This window comes from Falco rusticolus, chromosome 4, assembly GCF_015220075.1.
Source record: "Falco rusticolus isolate bFalRus1 chromosome 4, bFalRus1.pri, whole genome shotgun sequence".
NCBI classification, from domain to species: Eukaryota; Metazoa; Chordata; class Aves; order Falconiformes; family Falconidae; genus Falco; species Falco rusticolus.
In genome coordinates, this window is record NC_051190.1 from 109,237,273 (window position 1) to 109,251,091 (window position 13,819).

The 13,819-nt window shown below is 35.2% G+C and overlaps 1 protein-coding gene across 7 annotated transcripts in view; it reads right to left on the reverse strand.

Annotated features, from left to right (window-relative positions):
- The window catches only part of TAX1BP1 (Tax1 binding protein 1), a 66,410-nt gene that overhangs the window by 11,546 nt on the left and 41,045 nt on the right, over window positions 1–13,819 (reverse strand). For 6 of the 7 annotated variants that reach the window (XM_037387215.1, XM_037387209.1, XM_037387210.1 and 3 more), the window contains 8 exons: window positions 13,422–13,649; window positions 11,961–12,107; window positions 10,645–10,738; window positions 9,330–9,448; window positions 7,957–8,082; window positions 6,149–6,220; window positions 597–771; window positions 130–278 (listed from right to left, as the gene is read on the reverse strand). In XM_037387215.1, the coding sequence (XP_037243112.1) occupies window positions 130–278; window positions 597–771; window positions 6,149–6,220; window positions 7,957–8,082; window positions 9,330–9,448; window positions 10,645–10,738; window positions 11,961–12,107; window positions 13,422–13,649 (1,110 nt within the window). The remainder of the gene's footprint in view (window positions 1–129; window positions 279–596; window positions 772–6,148; window positions 6,221–7,956; window positions 8,083–9,329; window positions 9,449–10,644; window positions 10,739–11,960; window positions 12,108–13,421; window positions 13,650–13,819) is intronic. The other variant, XM_037387216.1, reaches the window with a different exon arrangement.

Below are 13,819 nucleotides of genomic sequence, written 5' to 3' on the forward strand. Positions count from 1 at the left end.
AAGAAAACATCAGTTCTGGATTTACCAAACAATAAATCAGGTTTATCAGATACTGAAAACCTATGTGCAACTCTTGATTACTCATTAGGAAACATATCAAGAAAAAAATTAATAAAAAAGGTAACTTGCATTGCTGTCCTCAGGATCTTCTAAACCATCAGGCCGACTAAGATTGCGTGAAGGCTGACTACACACTACATCATCTTCTAGCTCCCAAAAGGAAGTTCTAACAGGTGGTCGTTGGATCTCATCAGGATTAAAAGCACCATCTGCTCCATCTGAAGAAAAATTAATTAGAGCATCTTTGTTCAGTAGTTTGTATTTTGAGATTACAGATGCGCTACCTTATATTTAAAAGTCAAAATTTAAAATACATTTTTAGTTTAGATAATACAAAACAATAGAAATTACCTTTTTCAATAGGTGTTTCTTTCTCATCAGCAAAATAAAGGCACTTTATTGATTCTCATCAGTCAATAAAGGCTCTGTACACCAGTATAAAGATTGTTGGTACTTAATCTGCATTAAATGAGCCATTGTTTTTGAAACAATGAAAGAGAAATTACATGGGGTGGGGGAGAGTGGAATTCACTTACCTCTTCTTTCCTGAATTGCATAAGGGTTTCCATATTGCAATACTGGTAGTCTACTTGGCACTGCAGGAACTGGTCCGTTTTCCTCCGAATACGGGTTGCGAAAAAGTAATGTCTGTTGTGAAATCTGTCCTTCCATCATCCTTCCAGCTTGATTTCCTGGTGTCCTGCCAAGTTCCTAAATAATGCAAAGTTTAAAATGTATTTAACCTATGGAGCCATAGCAAAGTTTGATATTTTTATCAGCTATTTAATTTTTTTAAAAAAAATCTGCTAACCTTCCCACTGTATTTTCGTCTTGATCTAGTGCCAAATATACCACACATACAATAGTCAAAGAAAATGCAAAGAGATCTTAAAGAAATTTTTTCTCTTGTTTCGTCACCAGTTAATTCAAATTACAGAAACAGAAATGCCACATTTTTCAAGAAAAATCTGCATCCTTTTTACAATGAAGAAGAGTCAGTTAAATAGGTAAACAATGTGTGGATGAACAATAACACCTAAAGACAATGTGCAGTGTGAAAATGTTTTTAAAGTTAACATCTAAAAAAAATTTTTATCATACCATACTGTTCAAGAATAAACCATTCTAGTATGTGATATATACAACCTTGACATAATTCCTGATGAAGTCACGAGTGGCAGATATTTTAAGAATAAAGAGTGTTAAAACAAACTTTTGCTCAGTGTCCTTCATATGCACACACACTGTGATTCTGCTTGGTGATCACGTTCCACTTGTAATTATTAGGGGTTTTTTTAGCTGTTATTATGTCAAAATATTTCTATTACTATTATACCACGTATAGCCAAAAAGCTCCTTGTCCTATCACTACTAACAGCTCACTACTAACAGCTGAAATTTTTGAGTGTTTCTACTTGTTGTGAACAGAAAGAAGAAAAGGGAATGTTTGGTTTTTTCAATTAATATCAGTATTATCTGCAATGTGGAGACGTGGTTTGTGGCTTGCAGTAACCGAAGATATGAGAACAGTTTCGAGGGGCACTGTAAAGCAGACTAACCCAGATGGCACCTTTTTGTTCTTACATTCAAAAAACACAGATTGTACTCTATAAAAAAATTACAGTCTAAATGTAAATCAAAGGGAGAGGTTTCTACATCAAGAGCATGAAGTTGTCAGCTTCATAGTGGGCACGAGCAAAAGGCTAGTTTGCAGGAACACCCTGAAGAAAACCGGTACTCAGTAGAAATCTCTCTCCAAAACATAACAAACAGCAAGGAAAAAAGCACACAAGCATGCATATTTGAAAATGTAACAGAAAAATGAAGCATGGTCTCACAGGTCAATTCATGATATTTGAATAGGGGAAGGAAGAACATAAAGAGACTAGTAGGTCAGGAAAGATCTGGAAACGATCCTGAAAACATAGCAAGTAACTCCTGATAAGCAGACACTGACAGGCAAAACAACAGGATAGGAAATGCTGTGTACCCTACAACACTGTCTGATCGAAAACAAGTAAGAGAAGGTTTCTCCTGTCACGGCCAGAACGGGCTACAGCAGGTGTGACAGTTCTATCAAAATTCCAGGCAAGATTTTAATCTTGATGAAGGAGCTAAAGGAGACCATATTATAGATACTTTACTTCAACAGGATTTAGGTAAACACTGGGATAACAAACACTTAGATGTAGGTCAGACTGAAGACAATTTGCTTTATCTGTACTTTTTTTCTGTAATTTATTCCGTACTATAACCTAGGTAAGGTGGTCATGGCACTAAGCAATCATAAAACGGCCCCTGGATATATAAACAAACTCAGCACTAACTGCTAGACTGATTGCTTAATTCTCTTTCCTTGATAAAACTCAGACAATTGATTCCAGGAAGTAAAATGACTACTCAAGGTTGGTATTTTCTACTTATATTAACAAATAGAAATTAGTGCTATTTTTCATAAAGGTAATCCAGACGAGGTTACTTGCTTCAAGTAATATTCATACTACAAGCACCATACAGAACAAAACCACACTTGTCTAAAATGACAAATGAGGTTTTCAATCCGTGAGAAGCTGTATTTTCATACACAGATTTCAAAGTTACTACAGTTCCTGTGAAAAATAATTTGCCCTCTATGAATGTAGCGAGGAAAGTTCTAATTCATCCTTCTTCCTGCTTCTTTATATCCTCACCTGCTTTATATATGTATATTTACAGCTCAGTGAGGGTTTGTGTGTAGCTTGCTTCCAAAACTCAGTGTTTTCATATAAAATATAAAACTGTTCAATTTGAGGGGCTTAAATGCTTTACGCAATTCTGTTCTGCAAATATTTGTATCAGAAAGGCAATTATTTCAGAAAAGCTCGAACAGAACTCTTACAAAAATTAATATACTTAAAACACTAGATTATTGAATATAATCCACAAAGATTATTATTATAAACTACTAAAGGGTTTTCATAATGTATAAACCATTAAAAATCTAAACCTATATATATGTGTGTGTGCATGTTAAAAGACAGCAATTAAAGTGACTTAAGTGTGGTCAGTGCATCAGCTGTAATTTATCCAAAGAAAAGTATTCCTCATCCTTCCATTTATTAAAATGGCTTTAGGGAGAGAGAGCATGTATGCCAAGAATATCCAAAGGAATATGCCATTTACAATTCAGAACCAAGAAAAAAAAATCTGAGATGTAAAAATGAAAATCATTAAAAACAAGAGGTTGTTAAGAGAGGTATGCTTTCCAGTCATTTTGTTCTTTCTGGTTAGCATTTTATTCTGGGTTCATGTTTAATATTTGCTAATGTAATGTCAACAAAAAACTCAGAGATGGAAGTGTGCCATTTCCCCAAAAGACTTTAAATTGAAACTCAAAGCCAAGACTTCGACTACCTATTTAACTCAATACGTTGTTTCTTAAAAACAAGCAAACTTCAGCCCAAACTCTAGAACACAGAAATGCAAAAATCAAGTAGCCGTAAATACGCTGAAAACGAAACACCACTCAAATGAAAGATGACAGAAATTATACATTTATTGTTAAACATGTACTATCAGGTTTCAGGCCTAAAATGTTTAGACTCCAACAGCAACATCTTAAAGTCATTTTCAAACAGGAAAAAAGTGGTATCTACAAATGGTAAGGCAGCTTCCAGAAAGTGACCTTTTTTGGCACACTGGCCATAAACACATTAGTGTTTATTTTCTTTTAGAAAAAACTTCCAATACAGGACAACACAATTTCTGCCTAACACCCTCCAAGTAAAATATCTTCCTGCAGATATGACCTAAAACTATGCTAGCATTACTTTAGATTTACAGACTAAATTGCATATATGATTGAAATGGTTGGGGTTAAATGGTTAGAATTACATCTTTAAAGTTTTAGTGAGCATGTAAAATCTAAATAATTCATCTTTACTCAATACAAAGCAGGAACAATTAATTATCAGTGAAATTAAGATTTTCCTTCTTAAAATCAATTTCTTCTGCAATATGGAAGCAGTTTGGAATGAGAGGCAGCGGTATTAATACTTTAATTTTAGCATCATATAAGATTAAAACAGAATCTAGATCAAAGTGACTGTAAAAAGGTGCTGTAAAATAGCCTGAGTCAGAAGTTGGATAGCTAGGGTACAGACCGATTAAAAAAAAAAATCTAAAGAAAGAATCAAAGGCTATAGAAGTACATAAATAAAATAGAAACTAAGTAATTTTATAGGTTTGAAAAGACAGCAAATGAACATTTTTGGCATGCTGTGTTTAGTGACATTTATAAACAAACACTGATAATGGAGTATAAATTGAAAAACTGTTTACTATACCATGCTTAACCTTTTAAATAATGGTTCCAGTCTAGGAAGGCACTTTGATTCTTCTTTGTAATGTAAATATCTATAAATTTGGTAGACAAAGTTCCAAGCTTTTACAAGCTCCATACATTATTATTACATTTGCTCTCCTTCTTGTGTGTGGTGTTAAAAATTACTCCCCCCAGCTCAACTAGATTCATTGAAACTCAACTCCTATTTTGTTTTCTTTTGAATTAGAAAAATGAGAGATCTATTTAAAAATACATCTTTGATTAAAAAATAAAGGAGCATTTAACTACCAACACTTGAGAATCCAGAATTTTACAGAATACTTACCTAGCTTAATCTGAAATTTTCTTAAACTTCAGAGTATGCAAAGTCCTGGTTTTACAAAGTATCTGTTCATACTGGATCTTTTCAGTAATCTGAACAACCCTAACTTTTCCCCAATATCATGCAATACTATCTGAATGTAACAAAGACATTTTATTCTTAGTTCTCAGTAAAACTTCGCTTTAATTAATTGCCATATAAATCTTTAGAGGTACTTCCAACTTTAGAACATTAGCATTAATATTTCAGAATGTCTGGTTTAAAGTAATGGTAATGAATTTGATTAGACAGTGAACTCCTGAAAGTAGCAGTCCATTTTCTATCACGTATCTAAAAGTCAGAGTACTGTTTATGTATCTATCTTTTCTGATAAAGATATTTTTCTAGTTGTAGTTTACTGAAGTCACTAGTGTCACATGTCAAGCTGCTCTTACTATTACAAGCAGTCAATAAGAGAAATGCAGATGTCAAAAGGATTTGGTTGTATGCACACATCATGGAAAACGTGAAGATTATACTGCTGAAATGTCTACATCTCTAGTTATAGGACAACATTGGATAAAAGCAAAAGTAATCCTAACCAGTGATAGAAAAAACCATCAAGCTAGATATGTACCATGCATGCTTTATGCCAGGATTCCAAAGGGAACAGGGTTTACTAATTGTGCTGCCTGTCAGCCCGTAACTCCTGGAAGCACTGGGGGAGAGAGTCTCCAAGAAATTAAATTCCTGCAAGTTTTGTTAACTGATGACTGCTTAGAGGAGAGAAAGGCTGCAGCATGACCTGAATAATAATCTTTTCTACTTGGCAAAGTAGCACATGCACTAAGCTGGTATCAGCCCCTAGACACAACAGGGCTGAACTTTCATTAAGAGGTAAGAGCTGTAAAGCAAGAAGGAGGCTGAAAGTCCACTGAAAAACTTGCAGAAAAACAGCGATGCTACTGAGATGAGAAAGGAATACAGAACAAAAACTGGTAAGAATTCCTATGTTCTGTGAACTGTACAGCTAGCTGCAATCTCAGATTATTAATTCACACAGAGTAATCCTTATCTTCAAACACAAATTATTACTTTACATCCTGGATGGAGTATCATTCTAGACAGGAACAAAAAAATAATTTTTGACACTAAACATTTGTTAGATTATATGTATAAAATATTCTAGAACATTATTACAAAAGAATAAATGACAATATTTTCAAAAGCCAAGTCAGTTTTGGCAAGCTGGTGTACTATGGTGTACATTTTTAAAAAATGTATTAGTATTACTAACAGAGCTTGTAGTTTAAAATGCTAACTCATTTTGGCAAATATCCAAATTACCTAAATGTATGTTCGAAGAGAAAACAAATTCTCACTTTAAAATATATTGCAATTCCTCAAACCAAAGAGCCACGAAGTGTTAATTTACAACGTTTTAACAGGAATCCTGACAATACCTTCTCACTGGTAAAGAGTTCCAACTGTGATGCCAGTTCCTTTATTCGTCTTTCTTTTTCTGCCAGTTGAACCTATATGAAAAGTTTAAGGTTCCTGTATTAGTGAACAAAAACCATTTCCCTGAATTTTATATTGTGAAAACAAAATTCAGTGATTCAGTTTACCTTTCAGATGAAAGTAATTTTGTCTACTATAATTACATGCAACAAACAACAATTCTCCCTGAGTTTATCTACTGGAGAAGAACAGTAGATTAGCAGCCTTGTCTTGCCAGTTTTGAGAAAATGGTTGTGGAATTAAAAACATCCTAGTTTAAAAATGAGCAGTAGTATCAGTGATACAAATGGCAGGAGGGACATCACTGCCCAGAAACAGTTGAAGGTCTGCAAGCCTCACCTCATTATTTCTGAAGGAATCCATTGGTATTTCAGTGATTTATTTCACTCATGTCTCTCCAGCTTTTATGTCCCACCACAAAACAGAGAGAACCAAACCCTCCTTCTGCCTCAAATACACTAAATCTCTTTCATGAGCATCTACCTTGTGTCTCTGTTGAGTGCACTGGGAGGAGATGCAACTGACACATTCCACAATTCCTCCAGGCTTCCTCCCTACTTCAAAATGATCTTTCTCTACGAAGGGCTATATTATTTGGACTCTGGTTACTTTGGAGACTGCCTCTCTATTTTTTTTTTTCTAGCATATAAGCTCAATACTCTGCACAGATCAGAGAGCAATCTACCAACCGGGAAGAAAAGCTCGCTTTTTCTCCACCACCTGCACCCTCTTAAATGATAACAAGTTTTGCATTACAGTCAAAATGCTTTCAGTTCTGGAACCAATTATTTATTACTCCTGCTGTTGAGAAGTTAAAAACAAGCTTATTTTAAATTAAGTTATGCATGGCACCCGATCACTTCTAATTAGTAAAATTAAATAAATTGGAAAGAGTCAATTTTGTAAAATTGAAATTAGAGCTTTGAAAAGTGTCAAAAAAAGCACCAGGTTACAGAGTGCTGAAACGAGCTGTAGAATAGTTCAGTATTTTATAAAGAAAAAGTGCTGTAATTTCTAACGGAAAGAGGTTCATACTAGAACTGATACAGTCAACAGTTCAACTTAATCCCTGTTCATCACAATGGGCAAAAAACAGACCACAGAGAGTATTCTAACTACACTACCACCATTAGCCTAAGAACAAGCATAAAAGCTGGCCTTATGAAAATTTGTTGCTCTTATCTTGTCCTTGTTGATCCAAAAAGCCACTTCAACAGATGTATTACTATCACGTTACATCACCCTACTAAGTCAAGATCCTCCAAATTAAAATTAATTCTTTCACGATGATTTTAAAAACAATTTATCATTCATTTTTTGTATCACTAGTTAATTCAGATAAAACGCATTGCGTATTGCTACACTGGTAATGCAGCATGCACTATGAAGATTTTAGACAAACATGCCAATCAATATTCCTGTTGGTATTAGAGCAAGCAACAGGAAATCAGAACTCTCCAGCCCTTTTTTTCCTGTAATAAAAGATTAATGTCATTTAGAGGTTCGTCTAAATCCACAAAATTAAAAGACAGCCATTTGGTAATACACTTAGCAGATCCGTCTTACTTTAAAAGAAGCATTACAAGACTGCGTCGTTTCTACAAGTGCAAAACAGAATTTCTATTTACAGCAAAGATACATTTAGTGTTTTTTTCCCCATTAAAACTCTTCATTACTTGAACTATTAGAAATGAGCACTATGTTAAGAATAGATTACCATTCATTGTCATAAACAAAATCTGTAACTTACTTTATACTGATCTTCCATTGCTGCTAGCTGTAATTTTATACCCTCATTGATTTTCACTTGTTCCTTCCACTTCAGCTCCAGTTTAGCTAGTTCATCAGCATAAACGCTGCATTTCATCTTCTCATCCTAAAATAGTTCATACCATGGCATGAAGTATTTGCAATTTTAAGAGATTTCCCCTCCCACCCCCAACAATGACGCTGTGTAACTCCATGCTTTTAGAACAAGACCATTTACAAATGGCTTCACCCAGAAATAAAGCCTGACTCAAGACTTTAAAGAGGACAGGACCACTGCATAAGTGATGTTCAAAACATTTTTTTTTTCTTGCCTGAGTTTTCAGTGAGCTGACAGTCCTCTTCAGCTTCACAGTTTCAAGTTTCTTTGTATCCTAACACTACACTATAATAATGATTACCCTTCCAAGCGTCTCACTTCAGTACAAAACCTTTCCCCGTACAACTTTCACAGCCTAAATATCTTTCATCCAGAAGGTCAGAGGCAAAGCTTTCCTCAAGCATTATTATAGAAGAAACAGCCAGCAGAAGCTAACACAGGCTCTCCATACACAGAGTAATGAGCAGAATTACAGGACAGCTGTTACACCCTGGAGAGCACATTAAAATAGAATAATCTCATTGTAATAAATAAGAGAAACAAGATGAACGGAAACAAGACAACACCCAGGAAGCATTTCTTAAAGAATTCTACAACAGTCAACTTTTCAACGGCATCACTGATGCAACGCTCCATCATCACACATACATGCATGCATACAAGATGGTTAAAAGAAATTCAAGTTAGTACTATCAGGTATTAATATTTGAAGGGCATTACTAACGTGGCTACAGCACTAGTGCCAACTTTGGTCCAGAGACCCATACAAATGCCTTCACGCATGACTGAGACCAAGCCAGTAGGCAACACCCACTTGGACATCAAAACACTGTAAAAGCCCAGGACGGTGGGATTTGGAGGAGTTACACTTGAACAGGGTTATCAGCTAAACCCTGCTATACTTGTTCCAAGTATCAGCTGGCTTACAGCAAACATGCTGTATTTGATTTATAAAAGCAACTACACTTACAATATAGTGAAAAAAAGTATTCAAAACCTTAAGCATAGAAGTAGTTGTAGTTTTGTTCATTTGTTTTACTGGTTCTCCTGAGGGGTCCTTGTCTGGAGACTAACACCACAGGTAATTGAGAGCTGACTTAATAAAAACATGTTTTCTAATGTTGAGATTTCTACCATAATCATAGTGTATCACACAAAAACAAGCAAGGAAACTCAGCTGGGTAGGCTTTGTGGTTTTAAGACTTAGCACCTATAGCTACTTTCTGTTCAGCTTTCCGAAGCAGCCATTTACTTACTGCCAACATTTGCTTGCATTTCTTATACTTCTCTGTTTTCTCAGCAATTTCTTTATTCATTTCACGTACTTGCTCCTTTACCACGAATTCCGAAACTATGTCAGGTGAAATAGGGCTAACTGTGGACATTGAAGAAAAACAGTAATATTGGTGTGTTTTTTTTCTTTCATGAATTTTGTACAAGAGAGATGACAGGCCAAATTTGACAGGGCATCAAGAACAGAGTGCTCCATGTTATCCAAGTAAATAGTTTATCAGAGACAATCAGTATCATGTGGCTAGCGATATGCAAGATCAGCAGTCACTTGACAAGTCTGTATTCTGTTCTCTCACACACTGAAGATAAACGTAAATGTACACATACATAGTACAAAGGTCAACGTGGGGGGGGGGAACAAACAACAGACAGACATCCTTATAGTCTCTATAAACAAAAAGAATGTGTGAATTATAAAGTAACACAAACAAAATTGTCAGCATCTGCTGGCATTTATCAATTTAAATTGAATAATTGGATCACAGAACGGTTTGGGTTGGAAGGGACCTTAAAGATCACCTAGTTCCAGCCCCCCCGCCATGGGCAGGGACATCTATCACCAGACCAGGTTGCTCAAAGCCCCATCCAGCCTGGCCTTGAACACTGCCAGGGATGAGGCACCCACATCTCCCCCAGGCAACCTGTCCCAGTGCCTCACCACCCTCATAGTGAAGAGTTTCTTCCTTAGTTTTAACCTATTATATGCTTATGGTTTAAAAGATTAATTTTTATGAACTATTAAGTTCTTACAAAACCGTAACCCAATTAAATATTTTTTAATAAACCACTAGTGCTTATAAATCACAATAGTCTCTAGATTTGACCTTGCCATCACATAATCAGAACTTTTGAGTGGATTCGAATTTACAATAGGATGCTATCGTGGATAGTCATTATAACATGACTGCAGAATTACCATGCTGTTTACATACAATTTGCAAATTTGGGGAGGATTTTTTCTTTTTTGATGAAATTGTTTATTAGTTTGGCAAAACTGGCTCTGTGTTAACTACCAAGCAGAAATTCAAGAGTTTAGTCCTACTGACATTAAAAAAATATCAACTGAATTGCTTTGAAAAGATACATGAAATTATTTATGAACATTACCACTTATCAAAAGACACAGGATCTTTAGATGAATTTTCACACGTCTAATCATTGTTCTAACTACAATAGAACAAATACACCTACTTTGTACTATAAATACTATTAGGGACTACTTCACGGAGACGACACTTTCGGGCTGAGAGAAGCAGACAAAATTTAAGCTATTGATACCTGGAGATGCAGACAACTTTTTGTCTGTAAGGAGGGCAGTAGCTGTCTCAATGTTAGATGCATCTGTCATTTTCTGTTGATGCCCTGCAATTTTCTTTGTGAAAAGAAATTTTGGTTTGGTATTTAATTAAATGAAAACTAAAAGCACAAAGTAACATATATCTTGCACTATCATCACCTCCAAAATTGGACTAGACAGAATTGCTCATTGTAACAGGAGGTAATAACAAATACACAAACACATTTAATTCCTCTAACACTGAAATTGCCCCAGACTACGATTTTTATAGTCTTACTTTATAAAGTTCTTTTCCCCCAGAAACAGTAATTTCTAAGCAAATTATCAGAAAAATCTCATTTTCTAGAGAATTGGTTACGTTTAAATCCATCAACTTAAATCTAATATTCCATTAGAAAATGGGAGTCTGTATTACTAATGAGTGCTGGACTTCTGGTGTCATAGTAGTGAAATCTGGTGTTCGTTATCAGATGTACAACATAGCCAAAGAAGTGGAAGACTTTTAAAGAAAAGCCACAGGCATTCTGATATGACACCTCATTCACCATTGACCTTCTGGATGAGAAGACAACTTTGAAGTAACCTGTGGATCAAAGCTGGGTAACTACCCCATTTTTTTCTGCATGTAGCAGAAATACTTGTCTGTTTTTCTTAAGAATTCACATTTGTACACTTTGCCATTGCTCATATGCCTTTTCCCCACTGAGCTCCTCTCCAACTCAGCCACTAGGTTTCCAGAGAATTCTGAAGAACTCTGCTCTCAAAACTGTTTGAAATTCACTGACAGGTTCAGTTACTATGTGGCATAAGACTCACATCATCATTGCAAAAGCCTCATTAACTTAGGGAGCAAAGCTTAAAGTGGTAAGAATACAAACACATATGGAATACAACTATATACAGTGTTGTAGAAATTTTTTCCCCACTTTGAAATGCACTTACAAGTTCTCCCATTTACTTACTTTTGGGTTTGGGTGTCTGGGTTTTTTTTAATGGTAAGTATGGATTTTTCCCTGCTTCAGTTTCAAAATTCTTCCTTGATCAACTGCACACTTACAGGTTCATCCAAACTCTGTTAGCTTTCTACACACACCAATTACTATAAATCCTATGCTTGGTTTCAACAGCTATCAAACAAGAATCATAGCAGTAATTTGGCTTTACAGAAGAAAATGGTAAATTAAAGAGCCATTGCTTACCGCATGTTTTACTCCTTTTAAAAAGCACCGGGTTTTGCAGAAGGAAATTAAATAGTTACTGAAAAGTTATAAAAAGCAATTTTTCCAGTTTTACTTACTGCCTGTTCTGTAAACTTGTTTACTTGTTTTTGAAGTTTTTGACATTCTTTGAATTTTTCCTTGTAATGGTCAGCAGCCATCTGCAGACGAAGCTTCAGATCTTCAACTTCTCTGCGCAGTTCCTGCTCTACTGTGTTTGAAGCTTCCTTAAAAACAAAATTAGAAGCTGTACTCCCTTTTGTTCAAATGACGCTATTTCCCAAAAAGCCTTTTTTCAATTAAAGAAAGCATAATGCTCTGTGTAAGTATAGAAGAAGTTCCTATTTTCTTTGTGGGAAGGAAAGGAATACGGTAGCAGAGCACAGAAAGACACCACATCTGTGCTGAACTTCATTCAAGCAGGACACACTGATCCAGTAAATAGGCACTGGTATAATACCAGAGTCAGGTAAAGAGGTTTCTTATTCTATGGGCTGAGTAATGTATACCAGAAGTCCAAACACCTTCCAGAAGGTGTGCTAGCTGTCTTATAGACAAGTAGAGCCACATGGCAAAAATGGACAGACCATAACTGTACTCTATCACACTCACTATGTTTCTACTGGAAGTGGTTCAGCTGAGCTGTAACATCAATACACATGCTAAGGAATTACATTTACCAACTGGATATATGCCATATTCAGATGCTTTCTGGTAACTTAAGTAATTCAGATTATCTGCTACTTCTTTCAGGATGCATTTCAAATACATTGTAAGTAAGTGAAACTCTTAGAAAACACATGTAATTCTTGAGCATTTTAAATAGTTCATTTGAGAGTTGTACTATTCACTTTATATTTGCTACACTATTTTATTTACTGTTCAGCTCAATGGATTTTTTTTCAAACCTCTAAATGATTACAATAATCCTAGTAGTGAATTAATCCAATACAGTTGCAGTCACGGAAGATCTGGTACAAAGCTCATGTAAGTCAGAATGATGAAACTTATGTTACCTCACTAGATTTTTATCTAAGACTAAGACAGGCAACACAGTTTCCATTATATTAATATTTTTATAGTTATAAATACTGAAGCAAGCTAACTTTGACCACAAATATTGGAAAGACTTCTAAAAATCAACAGAATCCATCAATGAAGAAAGAACCTTACAAAAAAATTCTACCAATCGATCTCTTTCTACCTAAATAAATTTTCAATGCTACCATGGCTCACAGAAAAGAATGATGACGGGGAGAGTATTCAAAATAATACAGATAAATACTGTATTATTCAGTGAAAATAACTGGGGGGAGGGGGTAGTTGCTGTAAGTAGTAGCAGAAACCTCCTTTCTCAGCAACCTTCCACATGAGCTAACATGCACTGGAATTAAGGTCCTATCTTGAGTGCCAAAAAATAATTTGATAATCATTAGCAAAAATTATCAAGAAACATGTTTTATTTCCAAACTTTAGCAAAGCTAGCTCTGACAGATTTTATAAATACAGACAAACTTCAGTACTAAATACTGACAATTTACCTGTTCATTTTTCAGAGCTGTGATTTTTTTAAGTTCAGCTACAGCATCAGCAAGCTGCTTTCTCAGGTTTTCGTTTTCCAGACGTGCACTGTGAAGATCTGCCATTGTCTTATCTCGCACATTTACTGCATCACTCAGCTCTTTTGACATTAGGACAGCTTCTTGTTTGCTAGCCTGAATCTGATCTTCAGCTTTCCGAAGCTGTTCTTTTAGAATACTTGCATCCTCCTAAAAAAGAGAAGAAAGGGAAAAGAATCCATCATTTTTTAATCTAAAGCTTAAATAAATGCTGGTATAGGGATTGGAAACATTTGAAAGGAAAACCATGATTTTTCTAGTGACTTTAGCAAAACCACTAATTCAAGTTAGTACACAAGTACCATTTCCCCCATTTGCTG